Source organism: Oryctolagus cuniculus, chromosome 4 (genome assembly GCF_051225735.1).
Source record: "Oryctolagus cuniculus isolate XC-2025 breed Fujian yellow rabbit chromosome 4, ASM5122573v1, whole genome shotgun sequence".
NCBI lineage: Eukaryota > Metazoa > Chordata > Mammalia > Lagomorpha > Leporidae > Oryctolagus > Oryctolagus cuniculus.
Genome location: NC_142870.1, coordinates 5,358,144 through 5,382,997, shown reverse-complemented (window position 1 = coordinate 5,382,997; position 24,854 = coordinate 5,358,144). Strand labels below are relative to the sequence as shown.

General features: G+C 54.7%; 1 protein-coding gene across 9 annotated transcripts in view; it reads left to right on the top strand.

The window, feature by feature from the left end:
• The window catches only part of IGSF5 (immunoglobulin superfamily member 5), a 47,038-nt gene extending 33,525 nt beyond the window's left edge, over window positions 1-13,513 (top strand). For 6 of the 9 annotated variants that reach the window (XM_089330526.1, XM_089330524.1, XM_089330527.1 and 3 more), the window contains 3 exons: window positions 2,817-2,917; window positions 4,310-4,383; window positions 12,109-13,513. In XM_089330526.1, coding sequence (XP_089186652.1) covers window positions 2,817-2,917; window positions 4,310-4,383; window positions 12,109-12,204 — 271 coding nt within the window. In that variant the 3' untranslated portion in view covers window positions 12,205-13,513. Of the gene's footprint in view, window positions 1-1,972; window positions 2,075-2,816; window positions 2,918-4,309; window positions 4,384-12,108 lie in introns of those variants that run through there. The other 3 variants (XR_016232232.1, XR_016232231.1, XR_016232233.1) reach the window with 3 other exon arrangements.
• The last annotated feature ends 11,341 nt before the right edge of the window (window positions 13,514-24,854 follow it).

The window sequence follows — 24,854 nt, the reverse complement described above, 5'->3', positions numbered from 1 at the left end:
ATGGTTTAGGGGATAGCGACAAGAAACAGGGTCCGCTGTATGGTTTAGGGGATAATGACAAGAAACAGGGTCTGCTGTATCGTTTAGGGGATAGCGACAAGAAACAGGGTCCGCTGTATCGTTTAGGGGATAATGACAAGAAACAGGGTCCGCTGTATGGTTTAGGGGATAATGACAAGAAACAGGGTCTGCTGTATGGTTTAGGGGATAACGAAAAGAAACAGGGTCTGCTGTATCGTTTAGGGGATAACGAAAAGAAACAGGGTCCGCTGTATCGTTTAGGGGATAACGAAAAGAAACAGGGTCCGCTCGTGCTCAGTACAGCTGCAGTTTCTCTCCAGCAGTACCGTTGAAGCGGTGGCTGTGTGGCTGTTGGGTGCAGAGGGCTAAGTGTATATGATGGGAACCAACTATGAATGTCGAGTACTGGCTGTGTTTACTGAGTGCTGAACACACGTGTGCGGCAAGTTGTGAGATTGGTAGAGAGTTTTGCCTTCCTTAATATCGACGACGATTGAGGCTGTTCAAACGTTTTGTAGCTCAGGAAACTGACATGAGAAGCCAAGTACGCGACGGCCACATGGCTCTGGTGCAGACGGTTGGAGGGCTGGGACTGTGACGGGGCAGTCTTGCTCAGGGCCCCGCCCTGCTGTCTGTGCAGACTTTGCGCTCGGGGCAGACTGCCTGAGGCCTCGGGGTAGAGGGGGCTGGCTCACGGGCTCGCCTTGTCTACTTCTCTCCACTGTGTCAGTAGTGCTACCCCAGCCCATCAAGGACTTTGTGTGCACACAGATAATACACATCATTTTAGCTAGAGGATCCATGCACGGCTATGGAAGGGAAAAATTCAATGCAGAGACAAGAAATATTATTTTTTAAATTTTTTAAAAAATTTTGTTTAAAAAAATTTTTTTGACAGGCAGAGTGGACAGTGAGAGAGAGAGAGAGAGAGAGAGAGAGAAAGATCTTCCTTTTGCCGTTGGTTCACCCTCCAATGGCCGCTGAGGCCGTCACGCTGTGGCCAGCACACCATGCTGATCCGAAGCCAAAAGCCAGGTGCTTCTCCTGGTCTCCCATGGGGTGCAGGGCCCAAGCACTTGGGCCATCCTCCACTGCACTCCCGGGCTACAGCAGAGAGCTGGCCTGGAAGAGGGGCAACTGGGACAGAATCCGGCACCCTGACCGGGACTAGAACCCAGGGTGCCAGCACCGCAAGACGGAGGATTAGCCTAGTGAGCCGCGGCGCCAGCCAAGAAATATTATTAAAATCATCACAGAACTATTCTCCAAAGCTCATTATTGCCATCCAAACGAGTATGCATTTACGTGCATACGGGTTCCCAAACAGACACACAGAAACACACACACGTATGTTGTGCCCGTGAACATGACGTCAGGGCTGGCTCTTCTCACCTGGCACCCTGCTGGTTAGACATTGGCCCGTCACGTGTTTGCTTTGCTTCTTTGCTGACGTTTTCAGTGGCATGTCAGTACAGAAACGTGCCCAAATCTTGGGTGTGTGGTAGATTGGTGTACACAGGGTGGTGACCGCCACCGTGTGGCCCTGGGACATCCTGAGCTCCTAGGAAGCTCCGCTGGGCCCCTGATGAATCACTGCTGGCCCCGCCTCCCGGCAGGAGACATCCCCGTGGCACCGTCCGCCTGCGCCCGGAGATCAGGTTTGCTTGCTGGAACTGCGGTCCTGTCCCAGGTGCACACACACACCCACTCGCGCCGCGCCTGCCTCCTCTGGGGCTCCCCACGGTGCGACCCGCCGTGCTGTGCTGTGGGGTGCCCCTGAGGTGGCGTCATGACAGCGTTGCATTCTGAGCCTGGTGCCGTTTTTCTTGCTGCTGCTCTAAGTGGGGGTGGGGATAGTTTTCAGATGGCGGCCGGGATGAACATGATGGCTGAGTGTGTTCATCTTTGCACCCTTTGCTTCCTGTTCTGTGCTCTGTCGGGTCCGTGTCAGGTAGCGACTGTGTGCGGTCAGCTCCGGACAAGGCTGCCTCAGTTTCCCGAGGTGTACCGGTGTCCCTTCCACCAGCGTTCCCACAACTCTAACAGGTGACAGGCAAGTCCACGTCACGGACGGCCACTACCGCTTCCGTGAGTCCCCTGACGCTGGGCACTTTTGCTCTTATAATCATCTTGCGAGTAGACTTTGTTTCAACCCCGTCTTGGCACAGACCCTTGACTATGTCCTGAGAAGCAATTCTTAGAGGCGGAGTTTAAACCCTCGGCTATCCATCGCCAGACTTCCTCCCCCTAGAAAGCTGCACCAGGCTTCACTTTATTTCAGGGCTTGCCCCACTTTTTCTGTGGAGGGCCCACCAAATACATACTCCCATTTTTGCCAGCCAGAGGGAATTGTCACAACGTCCCAACTCTGCCATTATAACATGCAAGCATTCATAGAGACTATGGAAGGCAACAGGTGTGGCTTTGTGCCAAGAAAACTTTATTTATAAAAACAGGTGGTGGGCAGGATTTGGCCTGGGGGTCGTAGTTGCCAAGGTTTTTTTTTTTTTTTTTTTTTAATAGTTGCTAAGTCTGCTTGATTTAGGTGATGGTTTCTGAGAGCGGAGTACCCGCTGGGGGTGGTGGCCACGTCCTGTGGTGACTGAGTTTCCTCTCTCCCCATAGTGGGAATATGGGAGCACGCAGTCCGTCGCACCTGCTCCTCCGAGGCCAGTGACTGAGCTGTGGACTTCCTGTAGGAAGCTCAGGGCGTCAGAGTGCTCGGAGGGCGACCGTGCGGACAAAGTCCCCGCTGCCGACTCACACTTGGCTTTTCTGAACTGCTCTCCTTCTAGGAAATCCATACAGGCCAAGACAAACAAAGAAACTTCTGAGCCGAACTTAAAGAGTGGCAATGAAAACCGTGGATACAGTTCAGATGAACCCAGGACTGCAGGTGGGGTGATGCCGGGAGGGGAGGGTGGGGTTGGGAGAAAGGCTGGCTGACGGGTCCCCAGCTGGGAGGGGTCAGTACCTCCTGGATGACCTTGTAGAAGGAGAAGTTTGAGAATGAGGAATATTTTGATTAGCTTAATAGTAAGAAAAAGAAGCTACTTATTTGTCTAAAGCTTAAAATAAAACGAAGTGGACACAACAGTTTTGCAAAATACTTTCTGTGTTTCTGTCCTCCACGCTTTTTTCTTTCTTTCAAGACTTTCCATTGTGTGGGAGGCTTTTCAGCCGGCTGCAGATGACTCCCAGCCCCCACGTGTTGCCAGCAGGATACCTGTTCCCATTCCACTGACCAGGGAGCTGGTGTCGGCTGCAGCATAAGGCCCCTTTGAAAGTCTCTGTCTCAGCCAGCGCCGTGGCTCACTAGGCTAATCCTCCGCCTAGCGGCGCCGGCACACCGGGTTCTAGTCCCGGTTGGGGCGCCGGATTCTGTCCCGGTTGCCCCTCTTCCAGGCCAGCTCTCTGCTGTGGCCCGGGAGTGCAGTGGAGGATGGCCCAAGTGCTTGGGCCCTGCACCCCATGGGAGACCAGGAGAAGCACCTGGCTCCTGGCTCCTGCCATCGGATCAGCGCGGTGCGCCGGCCGCAGAGCGCCGGCCGCAGCGGCCATTGGAGGGTGAACCAACAACAAAGGAAGACCTTTCTCTCTGTCTCTCTCTCTCTCCCACTGTCCACTCTGCCTGTCAAAAAAAAAAAAAAAATGTCTCTGTAGGCTCTCGTTTTCCTCCAGAGTCCTGGTTGGTGGGGATCTCTGAAGGCAACATCCCAGCCGTCGGACTTGTAGGTGGGTGCAGGGTGGGGCTGTTGGTTACCTTTGGAGCAGGGTGAATGCAGCACTCGGCCCGCACAGGGTACTGGCACAAAGCTTCCCTGGGAGGTTTGTAGCCGGTCAGCCCTACCTGGGGAGCCTTCCGGGGACTCTGCCCCCAACGGTCCCACTCTTCTGATCCGATCATGCCACATGCGTTCTGCGTCGTGGGCTTTCACACTCCCACGAAGCATGGCTGCTTTCCACTGACAAAATGACTTCAGATTTCCACGAGTGAATATTTATTCATTTGTATCTTGACCAAAAGGATGGCCCAGAGCGAACCCCTCCACCTCTTTTAGCTAAGGATTCTTTTGTCTCTGGAAGACGCTCGCGTGTCAAGAGAGGAACTGACGTTGAGTCAGTCTTCTGAAAATTTTCCAGATTATATGCTCTCAAGGGAATTAAAAAAATCCATCTATGCTTAAGGCTCCCTTTCCGCCAGGAGCGGTACCCAGAGGCCAGCGCGTGTCTCGGTGAGAGCAGCTGTGTCTGGCACCGCTCACTCTGGCATTTTCCTCCGTTGCAGGGGCTGCCTCGCGCCCTCCCAGGTCCGGGGAAGTCCAGGTGCCGGAGCCGCGGAGCAGCGGTCACCATCCTCAGGTGATGTACCACCACCACTTTCCCCACCCTTTAAGCAGTCCCGTGTGTGTGCGGTGCTTGCGTGATGGTGCGTGTTGTGATGCGTGGTGGAACGGAGCCGCGGCTCTTGTCCATGTGGAGAGGCGGGGCCGAGACCTGGTCTGTGTCCTCCTGCAAGAGGCTGCAGACCCGGGAGGAGGCTGGGGCCCGCTTGGGGCCGAGTTTCTGTCTGCAGTCTGAGCCGGTGCGATAATGAGCAATGCGGAGTAATTCACCTTGGGTGCTCTGGGAGCCAGGCTCTCCCAGGACGTGAGCCTGCTCTGTTCTCCTGGGACATCTGTCTACCCTGGGGCCCAGGGGGGCCGCTGGCTTGCAGCAGGGTGCTGGGTGCTGGGTTTGAGGAGCAGGGGTCTTTGTAGAGGATCTAAGCCCGTGAGCTGGGGAGCTGGGAAATTCTGTCAGGAGTAGAAATGGAGGGGTGAGGGAGGACTTCTGGGTGACTGAGGAAGCCCCGGGAGGCTGGAGGTGCCACCCACCGCGGTGGGGAGGCAGTGGGGGTAGGGGATCAGACGCTGAACTTGGAGCCTGTTGACCTTAGGGGTGTGGTAGACACCCGCAGGGGGATGTGGGACGTGCACCTGGAGGCGCAGGGAGAGGCAGGGGCTGCAGCCGTGCTGAGCCGCCGTGCAGCGCTGGGTGGGTGGGGTGGGGGTGCTGTCCCCTCGCAGAGTGTGTGAGCGCCCTGCACAGTCAGCCTTGCCTGCCATCTGGGAGTGAACTTTCCATGTGCCCCCAAAAATTGTATGAGGCGAGACCTACATGACCAACTCCCTTCCGTGACCTGTGCAAATCCAGTGTTGAATGAGAGGCGTCACCTGCGACTCCGCAGTGGAGTCCTGGCTAAGCAAGGCAGCTCTCCCCGGGTGGCTTTCGGAGAAGCCAGCCTCCCAGACCTGCTTCCTGGCAGCGCTGGGCCGGAGGCTGTGTGCAGGAGCTGCTGTCCCTCAGAGGCCTCAGCGCCCACAGGTGTCTTTGCAACGCTGCATCTTTCGCTCTTGGTCTGGGGGACTGCTGGAGTTTTTGGGTCGCCCCGGGCCGTCCTGTCCCTCCCGTGGCTGTGGTTGGAGTCCGCGGAACGCGTCTGTCTTGGCGGTGATGCAAGCCTTTTGGGCGTTCAGGGAGGACGCGAGCCCTGACCGAAGCCCAGCCGTGCACGGGGAAAACCTCCAGGATGTGATCGGCGGCAGCGCAGTTCGCCAGGCGGGAAGACACACGCAAGTCTGTGGCACGACTGGCCTGAGTTCTGGCTCTTTGTCGGGCTGGGTGGCAGGGAAGCGGAGAGGAGGACTTCCTCCCGCTAAGGCCGCTCTCCGAGGCCCCTGGATCTTCCGGTGCATGTCGTTTGGAGCCAGAGGGATTGACTAAAAACTGGACAGGTTCTCGGTTCTTCCCACTGAAGCACCCACGGCTCTGTGGCTGTGTTTGCAGGAGACGAGCCCGGTGCGTGGCTCTGGGGCGGCGGGGAGGAGACTCAGCCGATTCTTGCCGGAGAATTCCCTTCGAAACGCCCTCGGCACAGACGAGGGCCAGGGGCACGCTGGGTGCCTCTGTAGACAGGAATGAGAATGGCACCTCGGGGGGCTCTGAGCGATGCTTCGTGAAGCTCCAAGTGCATGCATGGAAAATCCACAGGGAGGGAAATTTAAGAGATTTCTGCTGTTGAAACACAGAGCCAGTGGAACAGGTGGAGAGAGTGACCGCGGAGGCACACTGGTGTGTGTCAAAGGCTTGCGAGGCTTCTTGGTGGAGTCACGCATTTCAGGAGAGAGCAGGAAGCTCCTTAATAAACCGGCCAGGCGTCCAGGAAGGTGGAGGGTCTTTGCCCGGGCTGGGAACCGACCAGCAGTCAGCAACTTGCCGGATCTTTCTACAAGCTCTTCTGAAGAGGCCCGTCTTTGATGGTGAGCGAAGGGTGACTTTGCAGGCCTGGGCCCAGGCATCGGCTCCGCCTGGGTCGACCAGTTGCAAAACCTGGATGCAAGGTGCACCATGGGCTGTGTTCCCAGAAAGCTCTGAGAGTAGGAAGTGAGCAGGATGGGACATGACCATTCCCTTCTGTGTTCCATGATCCCAAGTGGACAGAACCCTGTATGCGGTCAGCTGGCCATTTGAGAGCTGCTGGTGTGGCCAAGCTGCAGCTTGCTGAAGGTCAAGCTGACCCACAGCACGCTGGTTCCTTCTAAGAACTTCCCGGAGACTGGGCCCTGCAACCCGGCCCGGAGTGTGGTGGGAGCTCTTGCTGTGCGGGCCAGTGAGAGCCATCCGCAGGGCTCTCCTGTGTCCTCAAAGCCTCCCTCCATTCAGCCCTGAACCTGCTCGCTGACAGCCCTAGAGAGAAAGCTCAGTCCTTTGTCCTCTCTCTGCCTGTCTCAGTGTGGCTCCAATATGTCACAGGGCCCCAGGCTGCTGCGGGCAGTTTCCGTGCGTGCAAACCTCTCAGGCCCAGAGCTGTTGGCTCGAGGGGCTCCTGCCTCGCTGGCCGGCTTGTTGCGGTTCAGGACTGCTGACCACAGAGCGCACCGTTCCGTAGAAACCCTCGCTGTGCTCAGACTCGGAAGCCTGCAGATTAAACCGAGCGGTCCCCAGCGGCAAGGCAGCCCGCTGCAAATGCCCTTCCCGATTTTGGCGGCTGTGGGGCTAGTTGAGTTCGATAAATGGCCTCCCCGTGGGGACACAGCGGGTACCACAGCCATTAACGCCCAGGCTGTGTGCTAATGGATGATCCTGGTCGGGCAGCCTGCTTGCTTGGTGCCTCTGCTAGTGGTCTGCTCATCTTCGGTGTTTCTGAAGGTCAAGTTTACCGGCTGACTGTTGACTGCGCACCGTGTAGCCCGGGCACCATGTAGCCCGGGGTTCCCTCGGGCTCAGGGAACAGTGATTCGTTAAGGTGGGGGATGTGGGCAATGCCCGGCATTGTCACTGTCACAGCAAGGTGTGATGATGAGTGCTTTCTCACCCAGCCACACACCTTTGCTGTGAGTGGCAGTCCAGCTCAGGCGAGAGGTATTGTTAGGCAGGCCTAGGTGGGTGTCATGACCTAAGAATAACCTTGCTCTCCCAGTCACTGCCAAAAGTGAAATAATCCCACTCCCAGTTTCCACCTCCCTCCTCTGTGGCCTGGGGCCTTTGGTTTTCTCCACGGTCCCCTGTTTTCTTGTAGCCCAGGTGTGTTGGCGTCACCCATGAAGCCACTGGGAGGCTCCCATTCTTGGTCCCCATCTCTCGGCCTCCTGGGTCGGAAGGGATGGGGACGCGTCTGACCATTTCTGCACTTGGGAATGACCAGGTGCGGTTCTAGCGTGTGTTTCGGCGTAAGGATTGCAAGGTGCCTTGCAGCATGACGGTGATGGGCATTGTGCACGGTACAGCGGGCCTCCAAATGCTGCGTCGCCTCCTTCCTCATTTTGTTCCGCCCCATGGACGCACAGCAATTAAGATTTGCTCCACGTCCCGAAGTGTTCTTGGTGACCGGCCCTTCGATGTGGACTCCTCCCAGGGCTGCTGATGTCTGCTCAGGCCACATCTGCCTGGAGCCCTGGTGACTCTCCTGTGAATAAGGGAAGTGCAGCCCCAGAGCGCCCGAGGCTGTGTGCACTCCAGCTTAGGGCTGTGGACAGCGTGGGGAGCAGGAGTGTTTGTGGGCTGCTCCCTGGGTTCCAGGAGCCGGCTGTGAGTCTCCGCACACACGCCTTCATCCTGACCCCCACACCCAGCTGTGACGGCAGCCCACGCCTACCAGGCACTGAAACACAGCCTGGCGTTCTAATTTTCAGGAGGGGCAGAAACTCCTCATTTGCTGCTGCACCTGCCTCTATTTATCTGAAAGTCAGAGTTACACAGAGAGAGGGGAGGGAGAGAGAGAGAGAGAGAGAGAGAGAGAGAGAGAGAGGTCTTCCATCCCTTGCTTCACTCCCCAGGTGGCTGCAACGGCCAGAGCTGCGCGGATCCGAAGCCAGGAGCCAGGAGCTTCTTCCAGGTCTCCCACGCAGGTGCAGGGGCCCAAGGACTTGGGCCATCTTCCACTGCTTTCCCAGGCCACAGCAGAGAGCTGGATTGGAAGTGGGACAGCCAGGACTCAAACCAGTGCCCATATGGGATGCCAGTACTGCAAACGTTGGCTTTACCTGCTATGCCACAGTGCTGGCTCTGTCCTTCCATCCCTTTGTCCCTGGATGGTGGTCCTGATCCCGGAGGCCCACGCTGGCCTGGAGGTGGGACAAGGCAGGGAAACTCACTTCTCAGCCCTTTCTGCCCCTTTGCCTGGATGCTGGAAGCCACCAGGAGAGTGAGGGCTGGTGTCAGGGACAATGTGAAAGGGCACAGGCCGGGGGTGGAGGGCTGTACCAAAGGATGGTGGCTGCCGTGGTCTGAAGCCATGGTTGATGGTGGCTGCCGGGGGTCAGATCTATCGATGGTGCTGGGTTGATGCAGTGGGGAGCCGTCACAGGTCTCGGAGCACCTGGTCCCCAGGTGCCTGCAGCCCTGGCCCTTGCTCACTGCCGCCTGAACGCCCCTCCCTTGGCGCGGTCTTTCCTGAGCACTCACTCCTGCCACCACTTGGCAGCGATGGGGACTTGTGAATCCCGGGTCCCTGTTTCCCCAGAGAATGCATTCTGAACGTGGGCCTGCACCCAGCGCCCACGAACACCTGTGTCTGTGACCCTCAGCAGGCTACCCACAGTGCTCTGGGTGCTTGTAAAATGCAAACTTCTTGGCTGCTTCCAGACTTTCTGAATGAGAGTCTTTGGGACCAAAGAACTGATCACCCGTGCCCCCGGTGATGTCTTTGAGGCGAGTGTTTGTGTGCCCCAGCGTGAAAGCGCGACAGACGTGGCCAGCGTTGCTTCCAAGGGAGAGCGCTGAGTTCCCGGGGCTGCCTCACTGCTGCACCTCACAGCCCCGCAGCACCTAGCTCGCTGCCAGGCAGGCCTCGGGTGCTGACTCAATGCCGAATGCAAGGTCTTGGCACCCACAGACTCCCCGGTCCGTGGTCACCGCAGTGCCGCTGCAGCCCTAAGCCACGCTGCATTCGGGAGCAGGGAGAGCAATGAGATGTCGAGTGGCAGAGACACGCGGTCAGGCACTGAGTCGCAGCGAGGACCAGGAGGAAGAAGGAGATTGATCTTTCAAAGCTGATGAATGAGGGTACTTCAGAATGTCTGTGCAGAAAATGAATTTAAAATATTTTATTTTTTGTGCAAAATTTCTTTGAAATCCATGCAGTATTGTTTTGTAATATGCATTTTTGTGAATTTTTGAAGAATCCCTGTAGGCACACATTTCAAAATGTTTGCAGCCAAGTTTTTCTTCTTTTTTTTTATTTATTTATTTGAGAGACACAGAGACACAGAGACAGAGGCAGACCGAGATCTCCTTTCTGCTGATTCATTCCCCAAGTGCCCTCAGCTGCCGTGGCTGGACCAGCAGCTGGGAGCCAAGAACTCAGTCCAAGTCTCCAGTGTGGGTGGCAGGGACCCGGCAATCACCATTCTTCCTAGCGTCTGCATCGACAGGAAGCTGGAGTTGGGAGCCAGAGCCAGAGCCGGTGGTGGGCTCAGGCGCTGCAGTGTGGGATGCTGGTGTCTAAATCCCTGGGTTAAAGTCCCACTCCATAGACTCAGCATCAATCCCACTTTCCATGAACTCTAAGATCCCCAGATATAAAGCCAGGGCAGTTCTTTAAAAAATCAATTACATATATTATTGCTAAATTTACTGTTACAGTACCCTAGCACTAACCTTAAACTCTAAACCCTAACCCTAACCCCTAACCTTAACTGTAACTGAAACCCTAACCCTAACCCCAACCCTAACCATAAACGTAACCCCTAATCTTAACCCTAACCCCAATCCTAACCCTAACCCTTACCCTAAATGCTAATGCTAAACTCTAACCCCACCTTAACCCTAACCCTAACCCCTATCCGTAACTGTAACTGTAACCCTAACCCTAACTCTAAGCCCTAATCCTAAGCCCTAACCCTAACCCTAACCTCAATCCTAATCCGAACCCCTAACCCTAACCCTAACCCTAAACCTTAACCCCAATCCTAACACTAACCCTAGCCCTAACCCTAACCCTAAATCCTAAACCCTAACCCTAACCCTAACCCTAATCTCTAACTCTAACCCTAACCCTAACCCTAAACCCTAACCCCAATCCTGACACTAACCCTAAACCCTAATGCTAAATACAATGAACCCTAACCATAACCCCTAACCCCTAACCCTAACTCTAACCCTAACCCCTAACCCCTAACCCCAATCCTAACCTTAACCCTAAACCCTAACTCTAACTCCTAACCCTAACCCCAATCCTAACCCTAACCCTAACCCTAACCCTAACCCTAACCCCAACCCCAACCCTAAGCCTAAACCTAACCCTAACCCTAACCCTAACCCTAACCCTAACCCTAACCCTAACCTTAGTCCTAACCTTAACACTGGCATTGTTTTCTGAATAAGAAGAGTTAAATCAAGTGCAACCAACTGCAATTGAAACATGTTGGGACACAACCACTAAATAAAACTGAAAACTTTTATTAAAAAATTACAGTTCATGGGAGAGGCCAGTTCCTTCATTTTCTGTGAGGCCATGGACTTTGCACGCATTTTGCACCTGGAATATTTAAAACAAGTGGTCCTCCTTTCCCCCTCTCTTGCTATGTCTGAACTCGCTGTCAGTCATTTATTCTGGCGGTTTTAGGAATTTTGCCCTTTTTGTGTTTTGGGGCGGGGAGCAAATGAAAAATTTGAAAGCTGGGTGGAGGCTTCATCAGCCATCACTCCCTCTATGGAGAGAAACAGAATTAAACTCTTGATGAGTTCAGAAAACAGCAGCCCATTTGTGAACTGCAAGGCATGTGTGCAATCCAGCAGTGCAAACAAAAGAAAGCGGTGGCCCCAATGTTGAGCCTACGCACAGTAAAGGCCCACATTTCTGCAGCATTCGCTGAAACGGGACATCAGCCGCCTGGGCTCCCTCGTGTTACTGGGAGTCAATAAATTAAAACCACAGCAAGAACGATTCTACCCGCAAGACGCACTAACATGCCGCAGCAAGGTAAATAATTGATTGTGCCCCGCGACATTACTTAAGATGTTAAATGCAGGTACCGTGCCCGGACGTCTGGGCTGGCATCCTCAGGGCTGGCGCAAAGAGCTGAGGACAAGGGTAACAGGGGCCTTGGCTCTGCCTGCAGGCTCAGGGGTTGGTCTGGCATCATATTTCTGAATGGTCATGGCAACACCACGCTCCCTCCTGCTGGGAGCCAGCTCCCGTATGCCAAAGCAGCCAGATGGGTGATCTATTTCAAGTCAGTTCTTTGATGCTATCCCTTCCCTTGAATAGAAATGTGTGTTATTTAAAGAAGTTTAGTAATTCTTTATATGTTCATAGCGAAGCTAGAACTTCCGTAAGAAAAATGAGAGAGGAAATAAAACGGTGCCTCTTTGTAGACATTTGCATTCGTAAACACAATGGTTGGATTCTTCGAATGGGATTACTTGTTGGAGCCTGATTGGAAAACATTTGGAGTGTGTGTGACTGCGAACAATGGAAGGAAGGAGAGGCGCGGTTCAACGCGTCGGCCCCTCTGTCGTGGCTGATGGGTGCAGTTCCCTTCTCCAGTGCGCATTCGGCTGTGATGGCCACTGACGCATCCGTGGTTTTCCTTTGGTTTCCAGGATCCGGATCCGCACTGGCCCCGCTCCGAGAGTCGGCCGCAGCTTTCCGTTCACGCGGCTGGTCCCTGGAAGGTCAGGAACGTGACGCTGGTATAGGGGAGGCTTCCTCAGGCCTCCACCCTGCACTTGGCTGACGCCCGTCTTCAGCTTTGCCAGCATCGCCCCTCGAACAGGTGACACGGGAGCCGCGGGGCCCGCTGCTGTATTGCGAGAGAAGGAATCGAGATTCCCAGGTCCCAAAGTCGAATTTGACTTTTGAATGTTTCAAGTTTAAGTGAATTCCGTGAAGTTGCTAAGGAAAAGCTGCATCACATGTTTTTCTCAACACTCCGGACTGCTAATCCAATGAACAGAGTTTCCATTCTTCCGGGGCGTTTAGAAGGATTTTATCGTCTTAAACCATACTCAGATTTTATTTATGTGCGCTTAATAAGGAGGGGCATTACTGCATATCATCCGTGAGATAAGAGGCTAAAAATCGGGTCAATCAGCGATCAATGGGTTAAACATGAGAATAAATTCCAGGGCTGATATCCGGGCTCCTCATAGCCTGCTTCCTTGTCCGGCTTGTTCTCATCCTCACAAGAATCACACGTGGATGACGCCTTTAGGCGATGGACTTCAGGTTCCACAAACGCCTGGGAGGAGCTGCAGATGAGCCCTGTGGTGCCTGATAAGAGCAAACCCTCCGGCTGCTGTCTTGACTTTCTCCACGCAGGTGGCAGTGTAAGAATTCTGTGCTTTGGCGCCTGCCTTTTCCAGGGAGGGGACCAGGAGACCCTGCGACACGCGATCCCATCTTCCGCCCTGTTTGTCTGAGACTCCTGTGCGCCTGCCCATCCAAAGCCAGCCGGGAGTTGGTATTAGGAACGCAATGGCCGCCTCCTCCCTTTTCACGAAGGGGATCTCAGTGACCTTCCCCGCCCACCCCACCTCTTCACGCGCAACTTAGCCAGCCTGCGAGGTTGGCCGACTCTGAGCTGGTCCGCGTAGATTTCTCGCTGGTTAATATGTAGTGACCGCCCTGACCACCCCATGCCAAATCATGCCATTGCCAAAGCAGAATCTGACTTTTACAAAGTGCCAAGATTTGAATGAATTCCTTCAAGCTGCTGAGGGGGAGGTGCCGATTCGGGACGAGGCTCTTCCTCCTGCTACGAACCCAGTGAATGGAAGACAATCTTCCAGCACCGTGACGAGTAAAATACTCTTAGGAGCTTAGAGCTCATTCTGCCCCCACCCTGGGACTGCCTCCTATAAACCAACAGCCAAAGTGAGGGTTACTTCCTGACACAACGTGGAGCTGTGCTGGTTATCTGTTCTCATTGGCTGATCCCCATAAAGTAGCCATTCTGATTGGTCGGTGCCCATACAATAAAAGTTCTGATTGGGAGATGTTCATGCATTACATGTGGCCAAATTATTTATATATCACCACTGACAAGATGAAGGGATGCTGACAAAATGTCATCTCTTTCATGACTGGGTCTCTAATGTGATGGATCTCTAATGTGATGTCTCTGTTCCTGGAGGTAGATCTGCAATGCAAAACTCTCAAGAATCCTTGAATATCGCTGTATCACCGTGCTGAGTGTTTTCTGTGGGAAAATTCCCAATTCACCGGCTTAACACTGAGATTCTTGTGTATCCTATGGATATCTTTTCCCCCTGCCAATGCATCCTCTCTCCCACAGCCATTCTTGGGTGGATACAAAGAGCCTGGAAGTGCTCTCCTCTGCTTGATCGTCCCTTCCCTAAAGCCACCACAGACTCCAGAGCCCAAGACAAGGCAGATGTCATCTCGGTTATGTCTTTCTTAAAGATTTATTTTATTTATTTGAAAGAGTTACAGAGAGAGGCAGAGACAGAGAGAGAGGTCTTCCATCTGCTGGTTCACTCCCCAAATGGTTGTAATGGCCGGAGCTGAGCTCATCTGAAGCCAGGAGCTTCCTCCGGGTCTCCCATGTGGCTGCAAGGGCCCAAGGGCTCAGGCCATCCTCTGCTGTTTTCCCAGGTGCATTAGCAGGGAGCTGGATCGGAAGTGGAGCAGCTGGGACTGGAACTAGGGCCCACAGAGGATGCTGGCACTGCAGGCCAGGGCTTTAACCTGCTTTGCCACACTGTCAGCCTTGGTTATGTCTTTCATAACCTTTACAGGAGCTCATATGCTACAAGCATTCCTTAAACACTGACATCAGACAGGTTAATATTGAGGAAGGCAGTATACTGAATATAATGAATATTTGTTATCAACCTGCTCAAAGAACCATTTGTTGTTTTAGGGGTCAAGGGAATTACATATAAAATATAATGGAATTTTCAGTTTTGAACCCTGGGGGACAACGTTAAATAATTTTTTCATAGAAGTTTCTCCAGCTTAATCTGAGCTTATTGTTTTCCTTTACCAGGGGCTGGGGATTTTTTCCGTATCAGTAATGCACAGGTTCTTCTGACTGCATTTTACTCCAGGAGGGAGGCTTCTTAAAGGGCATCCCTGGCCAGCTTGCATTTCGTAAGAGATGATTTGTTATCTGAACAGTGCTGTCTGGAACCACACCGTGGACACACAGGGCTATTTAAATCTAAGTTGTTGGAGCTAAACCAAAGGTAAGATCCAGCTCTTCCACGGCACAGACACGTTTCACGTGTCCAGCAGCTGTCTGTGGCCAGCGGCTACGGAGCTGGACGATGCAGAAGGCGGGCTCCCGTGTTGCTGCAGGTCCCCTCGGGGGCTGCTGTGGACGTAGCTACTTGGAAATGGCCTTGACGTGTGCGGATGGGTCCTTTCACACAAGCGCTGTTTTCTTCAATGTTATCTCCATGCGTTCAGCCAGCTTCTACTTAGGAATTCTGCAAACTCCAAGGCGGCTCTGGACTGAAAGTGGTGCTCTGCTGATGCGGCGGTATCGTCTCGCGCTTCTGCACTGCGGAGCGCGGAGGCGGGGCTCAGCGGTTGGGGTGACAGAAGCCAATCACAGCCAGACCTCACGGTCAAGGCTGTTTCTTAGAAAGATTAATGCTGCTCTCTGCTAATGAATGGCTGAGGAGGCTGCGAGTTCATTTCAGTGAATGGTCCTCAAAGTGTTGGGTTACAGAATCTCACCAGGGCAGCCACATCTGCCTGCCCCACCCAGGAGCTTTGACCTTGGACAGTCTGTCCAATTCCCAGCCTACCCCGAGGGGTCAGGAGCATCCATGGACTACTTGGGGTAAGACCCAAGTGGGTAACATCAACTCCTTGAAGCTGTTTGGAGATGGAAAGAAGTGCTTGCTGTGTGTGGCCCTGAGCCTACGCCCTGGTGGGCGGCCCCTTGCCCTGAGTTTAATGACACAGAGGGAGAGTGGGTGACGCACAGCATGCAGGGGTGCTGTGCTAACGCCTAGCCCCACCACCCATGCCAGAACACCCCCACCTGCATCAGAGCGGGGTCGCTCTCTGCGGAACGGACGAGAACTTGAAGAGTTCAGAGATAGGAGAATCAGGTGAGAGCGAGACTGGAAGCAAAACGGGGGGAGCGTGACGAGGGTCTCGATGGGTGGTGGTCTCACAGCCCTAGAGCAGTCCCTACGGGCAGGGCCCGGTTGCCAGGTGTGTAGGAGAAGGCCTCTAACCGCTGCAGGGGCTCGGGCAGAGGAACACAAGCACCATGACGCCTGGAAGCCCAGCGGGGAGGGAGTCCTGGTCACCAAGACTCCTGCCTTCCCCCAAATCCTGGCCATCTCCTGCCCTGGCGACCCCTTGGCCACAGTCAGCCCCGGGAGCCAAATGCTGTGGTCCCCACAGGGCAGTCCCCCGGGAGGGCTGAGCTGGGTCGACGACAGATGTGAAGAGGCACGCAGGACATTTAGGAAGCTGAATCCAGGGAGTGGGCAGCGTGGGTGTGAAATCAGAGGGAGAGAGACTCTGCCTAGAGCGCTCCACGGCTCCCTCCCCAAAGCCAGAAGCCACCACCCAAAGTGGGCGTCGCTGGCAGGGGAGCAATAGGCTGCCTTGAACGTGAGGGGCTGAGATCCTTGGGGCCCAAGAGGACAAGATGGTGGACGTCTGGAGTCCCTTGTGGCAGATGGCCACACACACACACGCACACACTCACACATGTGCACACACATATACATACATGCACACACACGTACACACATGCATACACACGTACACACAGAGACACATGCACACATGCACACACACACACGCACACATGCACACCCCATCCTTAGCTGAGATGGCCCGTCTGTCACCAACCACCTCGTTGGATCCGAGCACGTGCAGGCTGCCCTCGTCCCTGTGGCCTGGGGAGGGAGCTGCGTTTCAGCAGATGGTAAATATTTAATTCTTACCTGGCACAGACTGCGAATCACGCCAAGGACACTGTGGCCTGGAGGGGCGGTCCCCGGGCAGCACTTCGGCAGCAGGGGCTCTGCCGGCCACGATGTGGTTTGCGGCAGCAGCAGGCTGGGGCTGGTCTTTCCTGCACAGGGCGGCATCTTGTCTAAAAATACCGTGGAGTTCAGCGCCCACTGGCACTGGGGCGGCTTTGTCAGGATGGATGCCCTGCCCACATCTTCCGCCGGGGAGATTTGTGCCCTGCCTCATGATCACGCCAGTTGACATGGGGGAGAATTGATAGGGCTCCCGGAAGGTCCGCGGAGAAACGCAGCACAGAGGTATTGATCCCACTCGTCTTCTGCAGCCACAGGACGGTGCGCTATTTCACCGGGTAACTCAATTTGGGAACAGTGGATAATACCATGCTTCAATTTCATGGATAATCAAGTCTGAGGTGGTTGAGATAATAGCAAGTTATTGTCTAAATCAAAAACTAATTTTAAAAATTACAGTTGATCCACTTGTTTTCTTTTTCACAGAAAATGAAAATTGCATTGGATCAGGTGAAACGTAGGCAGGCAGAAGGCTCCTCTCCCAGCGGGCATGGGCGGTGTGCACATGTGTGGGGTGTGTGTGCCCCATGTATCCATGTGTGTCCTTACTTGTGTGAATATATGGATGTGTGTGCACTTAGCGTGTGTGTGTATGTGGTGTCTCTATGTTTGTATACCGGATGTGTGGATTTGTGAATGCATATGTCTTTATATGGTGATTCGTGTGTATGTGTGACATTTATTTTTTAAGATTTATTTATTTACTTGAAAGTCAGAATTAGAGAGAGAGAGAGAGAGGGAGACACAGAGAGAAGAGAGGGAAATCTTCCACTGGTGGTTCACTCCCCAAGATGGCTGCAACAGCCAGGGCTGTGCCAGGCTGAATCCAGGAGCTGGTGGTGCCATCTGGGTCTCTCACACTTGTAATAGGGGCCCAAGGGCTTGGACCAACAGCTGGTGCTTTCCCAGGGAACTGGATCAGAAGCAGAGCAGCCGGGACTCAAACTGGCGCCTGCATGGGATACCGACACTGCAGGCAACGGCTTTACCCACTGTGCCACAGCGCTGGCCCTGAGACGTTTGTTTGGTGTCTGCCCAGGGGGTTGGTAAACCCAGTTATGAGCCAACCAACATGCTGCTGATTGGCATGTGACCCGCATACTAAGGGCGGTTTTTACATATTTAAATGGTTGAAAGAAAAAACAGAGGAAGAATCATATTTCATGATGGGTGAGAATCATGCAAACTTTCGGCTTTGGTGTCCCACGGAGACTACTTGTTGGAAGGCAACCAGCGTGTTTCTGTGTGCGGTCTATGTGTGCGGTCTCTGTGTGCGGTCTCTGTGCAGTCTCTGTGTGCGGTCTCTGTGTGCGGTCTCTGTGTGCGGTCTCTGTGCAGTCTCTGTGTGTGGTCTCTGTGTGCGGTCTCTGTGTGCCATCTCTGTGTGTGCTCTCTGTGTAGTCTCTGTGTGCGGTCTCTGTGTGCGATCTCTGTGTGTGGTCTCTGTGTGTGGTCTCCGTGTGCGGTCTCTGTGTGTGGTCTCTGTGTGTGGTCTCTGTGTGCGGTCTCTGTGTGCGATCTCTGTGTGCAGTCTCTGTGTGTGGTCTCTGTGCAGTCTCTGTGTGTGGTCTCTGTGTGCGGTCTCTGTGTGCCATCTCTGTGTGTGGTCTCTGTGTACTCTCTGTGTGCGGTCTCTGTGTATGGTCTCTGTGTGCGATCTCTGTGTGTGGTCTCTGTGTGCGGTCTCTGTGTGCGGTCTCTGTGGGCGGTCTCTATGTGCGGTCTCTGTGTGCGGTCTCTGTGTATGGTCTCTGTGTGCGGTCTCTGTGTGCGGTCTCTGTGTGCGGTCTCTGTGTGTGGTCTCTGTGTGCGGTCTCTGTGTGTGGTCTCTGTGTGTGGTCTCTGTGTGCGGTCTCTGTGTGTGGTCTCTGTGTGTGGTCTCTGTGTGCAGTCTCTGTGTGCAGTCTCTGTGTGCCATCTCTGTGTGTGGTCTCTGTGTAGTCTCTGTGTGCGGTCTCTGTGTATGGTCTCTGTGTGCGATCTCTGTGTGTGGTCTCTGTGTGTGGTCTCTGTGTGCGGTCTCTGTGTGCGGTCTCTGTGTGTGGTCTCTGTGTGCCGTCTCTGTGTGCGGTCTCTGTGTGCAGTCTCTGTGTATGGTCTCTGTGTGTGGTCTCTGTGTGTGGTCTCTGTGTGTGGTCTCTGTGCAGTCTCTGTGTGCCATCTCTGTGTGTGGTCTCTGTGTAGTCTCTGTGGGTGGTCTCTGTGAGCGATCTCTGTTTGTGGTCTCTGTGTGCGATCTCTGTGTGTGGTCTCTGTGTGCGGTCTCTGTGTGTGGTCTCTGTGTGTGGTCTCTGTGTGCGGTCTCTGTGTGCGGTCTCTGTGTGCGATCTCTGTGTGCGGTCTCTGTGTGCGATCTCTGTGTGCGGTCTCTGTGTGTGATCTCTGTGTGCCGTGCCGTCTCTGTGTGCAGTCTCTGTGTGCAGCCTCTGTGTGTGGTCTCTGTGTGCGGTCTCTGTGTGTGGTCTCTGTGTGCCGTCTCTGTGTGCGGTCTCTGTGTGCGGTCTCTGTGTGCGGTCTCTGTGTGCGATCTCTGTGTGCGGTCTCTGTGTGTGGTCTCTGTGCAGTCTCTGTGTGTGGTCTCTGTGTGCGGTCTCTGTGTGCCATCTCTGTGTGTGGTCTCTGTGTAGTCTCTGTGTGCGGTCTCTGTGTATGGTCTCTGTGTGCGATCTCTGTGTGTGGTCTCTGTGTGTGGTCTCTGTGCGGTCTCTGTGTGTGGTCTCTGTGCAGTCTCTGTGTGTGGTCTCTATGTGTAGTCTCTGTGTGCAGTCTCTGTGTGTGGTCTCTGTGTGCGGTCTCTGTGTGTGGTCTCTGTGTAGTCTCTGTGTGCGGTCTCTGTGTATGGTCTCTGTGTGCGATCTCTGTGTGTGGTCTCTATGTGTAGTCTCTGTGTGCGGTCTCTGTGTGTGGTCTCTGTGTGTGGTCTCTGTGTGTGGTCTCTGTGTGCGGTCTCTGTGTGCCATCTATGTGTGTGGTCTCTGTATAGTCTCTGTGTGCGGTCTCTGTGTGTGGTCTCTGTGCGGTCTCTGTGTGCGGTCTCTGTGTGCGGTCTCTGTGTGCGGTCTCTGTGTGTGGTCTCTGTGTGCGGTCTCTGTGTGTGGTCTCTGTGTAGTCTCTGTGTGTGGTCTCTGTGTGCGGTCTCTGTGTGCGGTCTCTGTGTGTGGTCTCTGTGTGCGGTCTCTGTGTGTGATCTCTGTGTGCCGTGCCGTCTCTGTGTGCAGTCTCTGTGTGCAGTCTCTGTGTGTGGTCTCTGTGTGCGGTCTCTGTGTGTGGTCTCTGTGTGCGGTCTCTGTGTGTAGTCTCTGTGTGTGGTCTCTGTGTGTGGTCTCTGTGCAGTCTCTGTGTGCCATCTCTGTGTGTGGTCTCTGTGTAGTCTCTGTGTGTGGTCTCTGTGTGCGGTCTCTGTGTATGGTCTCTGTGTGTGGTCTCTGTGTGCGGTCTCTGTGTGCGGTCTCTGTGTGTGGTCTCTGTGTGCGGTCTCTGTGTGCGGTCTCTGTGTGTGGTCTCTGTGTGCGGTCTCTGTGTGCCATCTCTGTGTGTGGTCTCTGTGTAGTCTCTGTGTGCGGTCTCTGTGTGTGGTCTCTGTGTGCGGTCTCTGTGTGCCATCTCTGTGTTTGGTCTCTGTGTAGTCTCTGTGTGCCGTATCTGTGTGCGGTCTCTGTGTGCGATCTCTGTGTGCGGTCTTTGTGTGCGGTCTCTGTGTGCGGTCTCTGTGTGACGTCTCTGTGTGCGGTCTCTGTGTGCGGTCTCTGTGTATGGTCTCTGTGTGTGGTCTCTGTGTGTGGTCTCTGTGTGTGGTCTCTGTGCAGTCTCTGTGTGCCATCTCTGTGTGTGGTCTCTGTGTAGTCTCTGTGTGTGGTCTCTGTGTGTGGTCTCTGTGTGTGGTCTCTGTGCAGTCTCTGTGTGCCATCTCTGTGTGTGGTCTCTGTGTAGTCTCTGTGTGCGGTCTCTGTGTAGTCTCTGTGTGCGGTCTCTGTGTGCGGTCTCTGTGTGTGGTCTCTGTGTGCGGTCTCTGTGTGCGGTCTCTGTGTGTGGTCTCTGTGTGCGGTCTCTGTGTGCGGTCTGTGTGTGTGGTCTCTGTGTGCGGTCTCTGTGTGCCATCTCTGTGTGTGGTCTCTGTGTAGTCTCTGTGTGCGGTCTCTGTGTATGGTCTCTGTGTGCGATCTCTGTGTGTGGTCTCTGTGTGTGGTCTCTGTGTGTGGTCTCTGTGTGCGGTCTCTGTGTGCGGTCTCTGTGTGTGGTCTCTGTGTGCGGTCTCTGTGTGTGATCTCTGTGTCCCGTGCCGTCTCTGTGTGCATTCTCTGTGTGCAGTCTCTGTGTGCCATCTCTGTGTGCGGTCTCTGTGTGTGGTCTCTGTGTATGGTCTCTGTGTGTAGTCTCTGTGTGTGGTGTCTGTGTGTGGTCTCTGTGCAGTCTATGTGTGCCATCTCTGTGTGTGGTCTCCGTGTAGTCTCTGTGTGCGGTCTCTGTGTTTGGTCTCTGTGCAGTCTCTGTGTGTGGTCTGTGTGTGTGGTCTCTGTGTGCGGTCTCTGTGTGCGGTCTCTGTGTGTGGTCTCTGTGTGTGGTCTCTGTGTGCGGCTTCTGTGTGTGGTCTCTGTGCGTGGTCTCTGTGTGCGGTCTCTATGTGCGGTCTCTGTGTGCGGTCTCTGTGTGCGGTCTCTGTGTGCGGTCTCTGTGTGTGGTCTCTGTGTGCCGTCTCTGTGGCGGTCTCTGTGTGCGGTCTCTGTGTGTGGTCTCTGTGTGCGGTCTCTGTGTATGGTCTCTGTGTGCGGTCTCTGTGTGTGGTCTCTGTGTGTGGTCTCAGTGTGCGGCCTCTGTGTGTGGCCTCTGTGCGTGGTCTCTGTGTGTGGTCTCTATGTGCAGTCTCTGTGTGCAGTCTCTGTGTGCGGTCTCTGTGTGCGGTCTCTGTGTGCGGTCTCTGTGTGCCGTCTCTGTGTGCGGTCTCTGTGTGCGGTCTCTGTGTGTGGTCTCTGTGTGCGGTCTCTGTGTGCGGTCTCTGTGTGTGGTCTCTGTGTGTGGTCTCTGTGTGCGGTCTCTGTGTGCGTTCTCTGTGTATGGTCTCTGTGTGCAGTCTCTGTGTGTGGTCTCTGTGTGTGGTCACTGTGCAGTCTCTGTGTGCCATCTCTGTGTGTGGTCTCTGTGTGCGAACTCTGTGTGTGGTCTCTGTGTGTGGTCTCTGTGTGTGGTCTCTGTGTGCGGTCTCTGTGTGCGGTCTCTGTGTGTGGTCTCTGTGTGCGGTCTCTGTGTGTGATCTCTGTGTCCCGTGCCGTCTCTGTGTGCATTCTCTGTGTGCAGTCTCTGTGTGTGGTCTCTGTGTGCGGTCTCTGTGTGTGGTCTCTGTGTATGGTCTCTGTGTGTAGTCTCTGTGTGTGGTGTCTGTGTGTGGTCTCTGTGCAGTCTATGTGTGCCATCTCTGTGTGTGGTCTCCGTGTAGTCTCTGTGTGCGGTCTCTGTGTTTGGTCTCTGTGCAGTCTCTGTGTGTGGTCTGTGTGTGTGGTCTCTGTGTGCGGTCTCTGTGTGCGGTCTCTGTGTGCGGTCTCTGTGTGTGGTCTCTGTGTGTGGTCTCTGTGTGCGGCTTCTGTGTGTGGTCTCTGTGCGTGGTCTCTGTGTGCGGTCTCTATGTGCGGTCTCTGTGTGCGGTCTCTGTGTGCGGTCTCTGTGTGCGGTCTCTGTGTGCCGTCTCTGTGTGCGGTCTCTGTGTGCGGTCTCTGTGTATGGTCTCTGTGTGCGGTCTCTGTGTGTGGTCTCTGTGTGTGGTCTCAGTGTGCGGCCTCTGTGTGTGGCCTCTGTGCGTGGTCTCTGTGTGTGGTCTCTATGTGCAGTCTCTGTGTGCAGTCTCTGTGTGCGGTCTCTGTGTGCGGTCTCTGTGTGCGGTCTCTGTGTGCCGTCTCTGTGTGCGGTCTCTGTGTGCGGTCTCTGTGTGTGGTCTCTGTGTGCGGTCTCTGTGTGCGGTCTCTGTGTGTGGTCTCTGTGTGTGGTCTCTGTGTGCGGTCTCTGTGTGCGTTCTCTGTGTATGGTCTCTGTGTGTGGTCTCTGTGTGTGGTCTCTGTGCAGTCTCTGTGTGCCATCTCTGTGTGTGGTCTCTGTGTGCGATCTCTGTGTGCGGTCTCTGTGTGTGGTCTCTGTGTGCGGTCTCTGTGTGCGGTCTCTGTCTGTGGTCTCTGTGTGCGGTCTCTGTGTGCGGTCTCTGTGTGCGGTCTCTGTGTGTGGTCTTTGTGTGCGGTCTCTGTGTGCCATCTCTGTGTGTGGTCTCTGTGTAGTCTCTGTGTGCGGTCTCTGTGTGCGGTCTCTGTGTGTGGTCTCTGTGTGCCGTGTCTGTGTGCGGTCTCTGTGTATGATCTCTGTGTGCGATCTCTGTGTGTGGTCTCTGTGTGTGGTCTCTGTGTGCGGTCTCTGTGTGCGGTCTCTGTGTGCGATCTCTGTGTGCAGTCTCTGTGTGTGGTCTCTGTGTGCGGTCTCTGTGTGTGATCTCTGTGTGCCGTGCCATCTCTGTGTGCAGTCTCTGTGTGCAGTCTCTGTGTGTGGTCTCTGTGTGCGGTCTCTGTGTGGTCTCTGTGTGCCGTTTCTGTGTGCGGTCTCTGTGTGCGGTCTCTGTGTGCGGTCTCTGTGTGCGGTCTCTCTGTGTGGTCTCTGTGTGTGGTCTCTGTGCAGTCTCTGTGTGGTCTCTGTGTGCGGTCTCTGTGTGCCATCTCTGTGTGTGGTCTCTGTGTAGTCTCTGTGTGCGGTCTCTGTGTATGGTCTCTGTGTGCGATCTCTGTGTGTGGTCTCTGTGTGTGATCTCTGTGTCCCGTGCCGTCTCTGTGTGCATTCTCTGTGTGCAGTCTCTGTGTGTGGTCTCTGTGTGCGGTCTCTGTGTGTGGTCTCTGTGTATGGTCTCTGTGTGTAGTCTCTGTGTGTGGTGTCTGTGTGTGGTCTCTGTGCAGTCTATGTGTGCCATCTCTGTGTGTGGTCTCCGTGTAGTCTCTGTGTGCGGTCTCTGTGTTTGGTCTCTGTGCAGTCTCTGTGTGTGGTCTGTGTGTGTGGTCTCTGTGTGCGGTCTCTGTGTGCGGTCTCTGTGTGCGGTCTCTGTGTGTGGTCTCTGTGTGTGGTCTCTGTGTGCGGCTTCTGTGTGTGGTCTCTGTGCGTGGTCTCTGTGTGCGGTCTCTATGTGCGGTCTCTGTGTGCGGTCTCTGTGTGCGGTCTCTGTGTGCGGTCTCTGTGTGTGGTCTCTGTGTGCCGTCTCTGTGTGCGGTCTCTGTGTGCGGTCTCTGTGTGTGGTCTCTGTGTGCGGTCTCTGTGTATGGTCTCTGTGTGCGGTCTCTGTGTGTGGTCTCTGTGTGTGGTCTCAGTGTGCGGCCTCTGTGTGTGGCCTCTGTGCGTGGTCTCTGTGTGTGGTCTCTATGTGCAGTCTCTGTGTGCAGTCTCTGTGTGCGGTCTCTGTGTGCGGTCTCTGTGTGCGGTCTCTGTGTGCCGTCTCTGTGTGCGGTCTCTGTGTGCGGTCTCTGTGTGTGGTCTCTGTGTGCGGTCTCTGTGTGCGGTCTCTGTGTGTGGTCTCTGTGTGTGGTCTCTGTGTGCGGTCTCTGTGTGCGTTCTCTGTGTATGGTCTCTGTGTGTGGTCTCTGTGTGTGGTCTCTGTGCAGTCTCTGTGTGCCATCTCTGTGTGTGGTCTCTGTGTGCGATCTCTGTGTGCGGTCTCTGTGTGTGGTCTCTGTGTGCGGTCTCTGTGTGCGGTCTCTGTCTGTGGTCTCTGTGTGCGGTCTCTGTGTGCGGTCTCTGTGTGCGGTCTCTGTGTGTGGTCTTTGTGTGCGGTCTCTGTGTGCCATCTCTGTGTGTGGTCTCTGTGTAGTCTCTGTGTGCGGTCTCTGTGTGCGGTCTCTGTGTGTGGTCTCTGTGTGCCGTGTCTGTGTGCGGTCTCTGTATATGATCTCTGTGTGCGATCTCTGTGTGTGGTCTCTGTGTGTGGTCTCTGTGTGCGGTCTCTGTGTGCGGTCTCTGTGTGCGATCTCTGTGTGCAGTCTCTGTGTGTGGTCTCTGTGTGCGGTCTCTGTGTGTGATCTCTGTGTGCCGTGCCATCTCTGTGTGCAGTCTCTGTGTGCAGTCTCTGTGTGTGGTCTCTGTGTGCGGTCTCTGTGTGGTCTCTGTGTGCCGTTTCTGTGTGCGGTCTCTGTGTGCGGTCTCTGTGTGCGGTCTCTGTGTGCGGTCTCTCTGTGTGGTCTCTGTGTGTGGTCTCTGTGCAGTCTCTGTGTGGTCTCTGTGTGCGGTCTCTGTGTGCCATCTCTGTGTGTGGTCTCTGTGTAGTCTCTGTGTGCGGTCTCTGTGTATGGTCTCTGTGT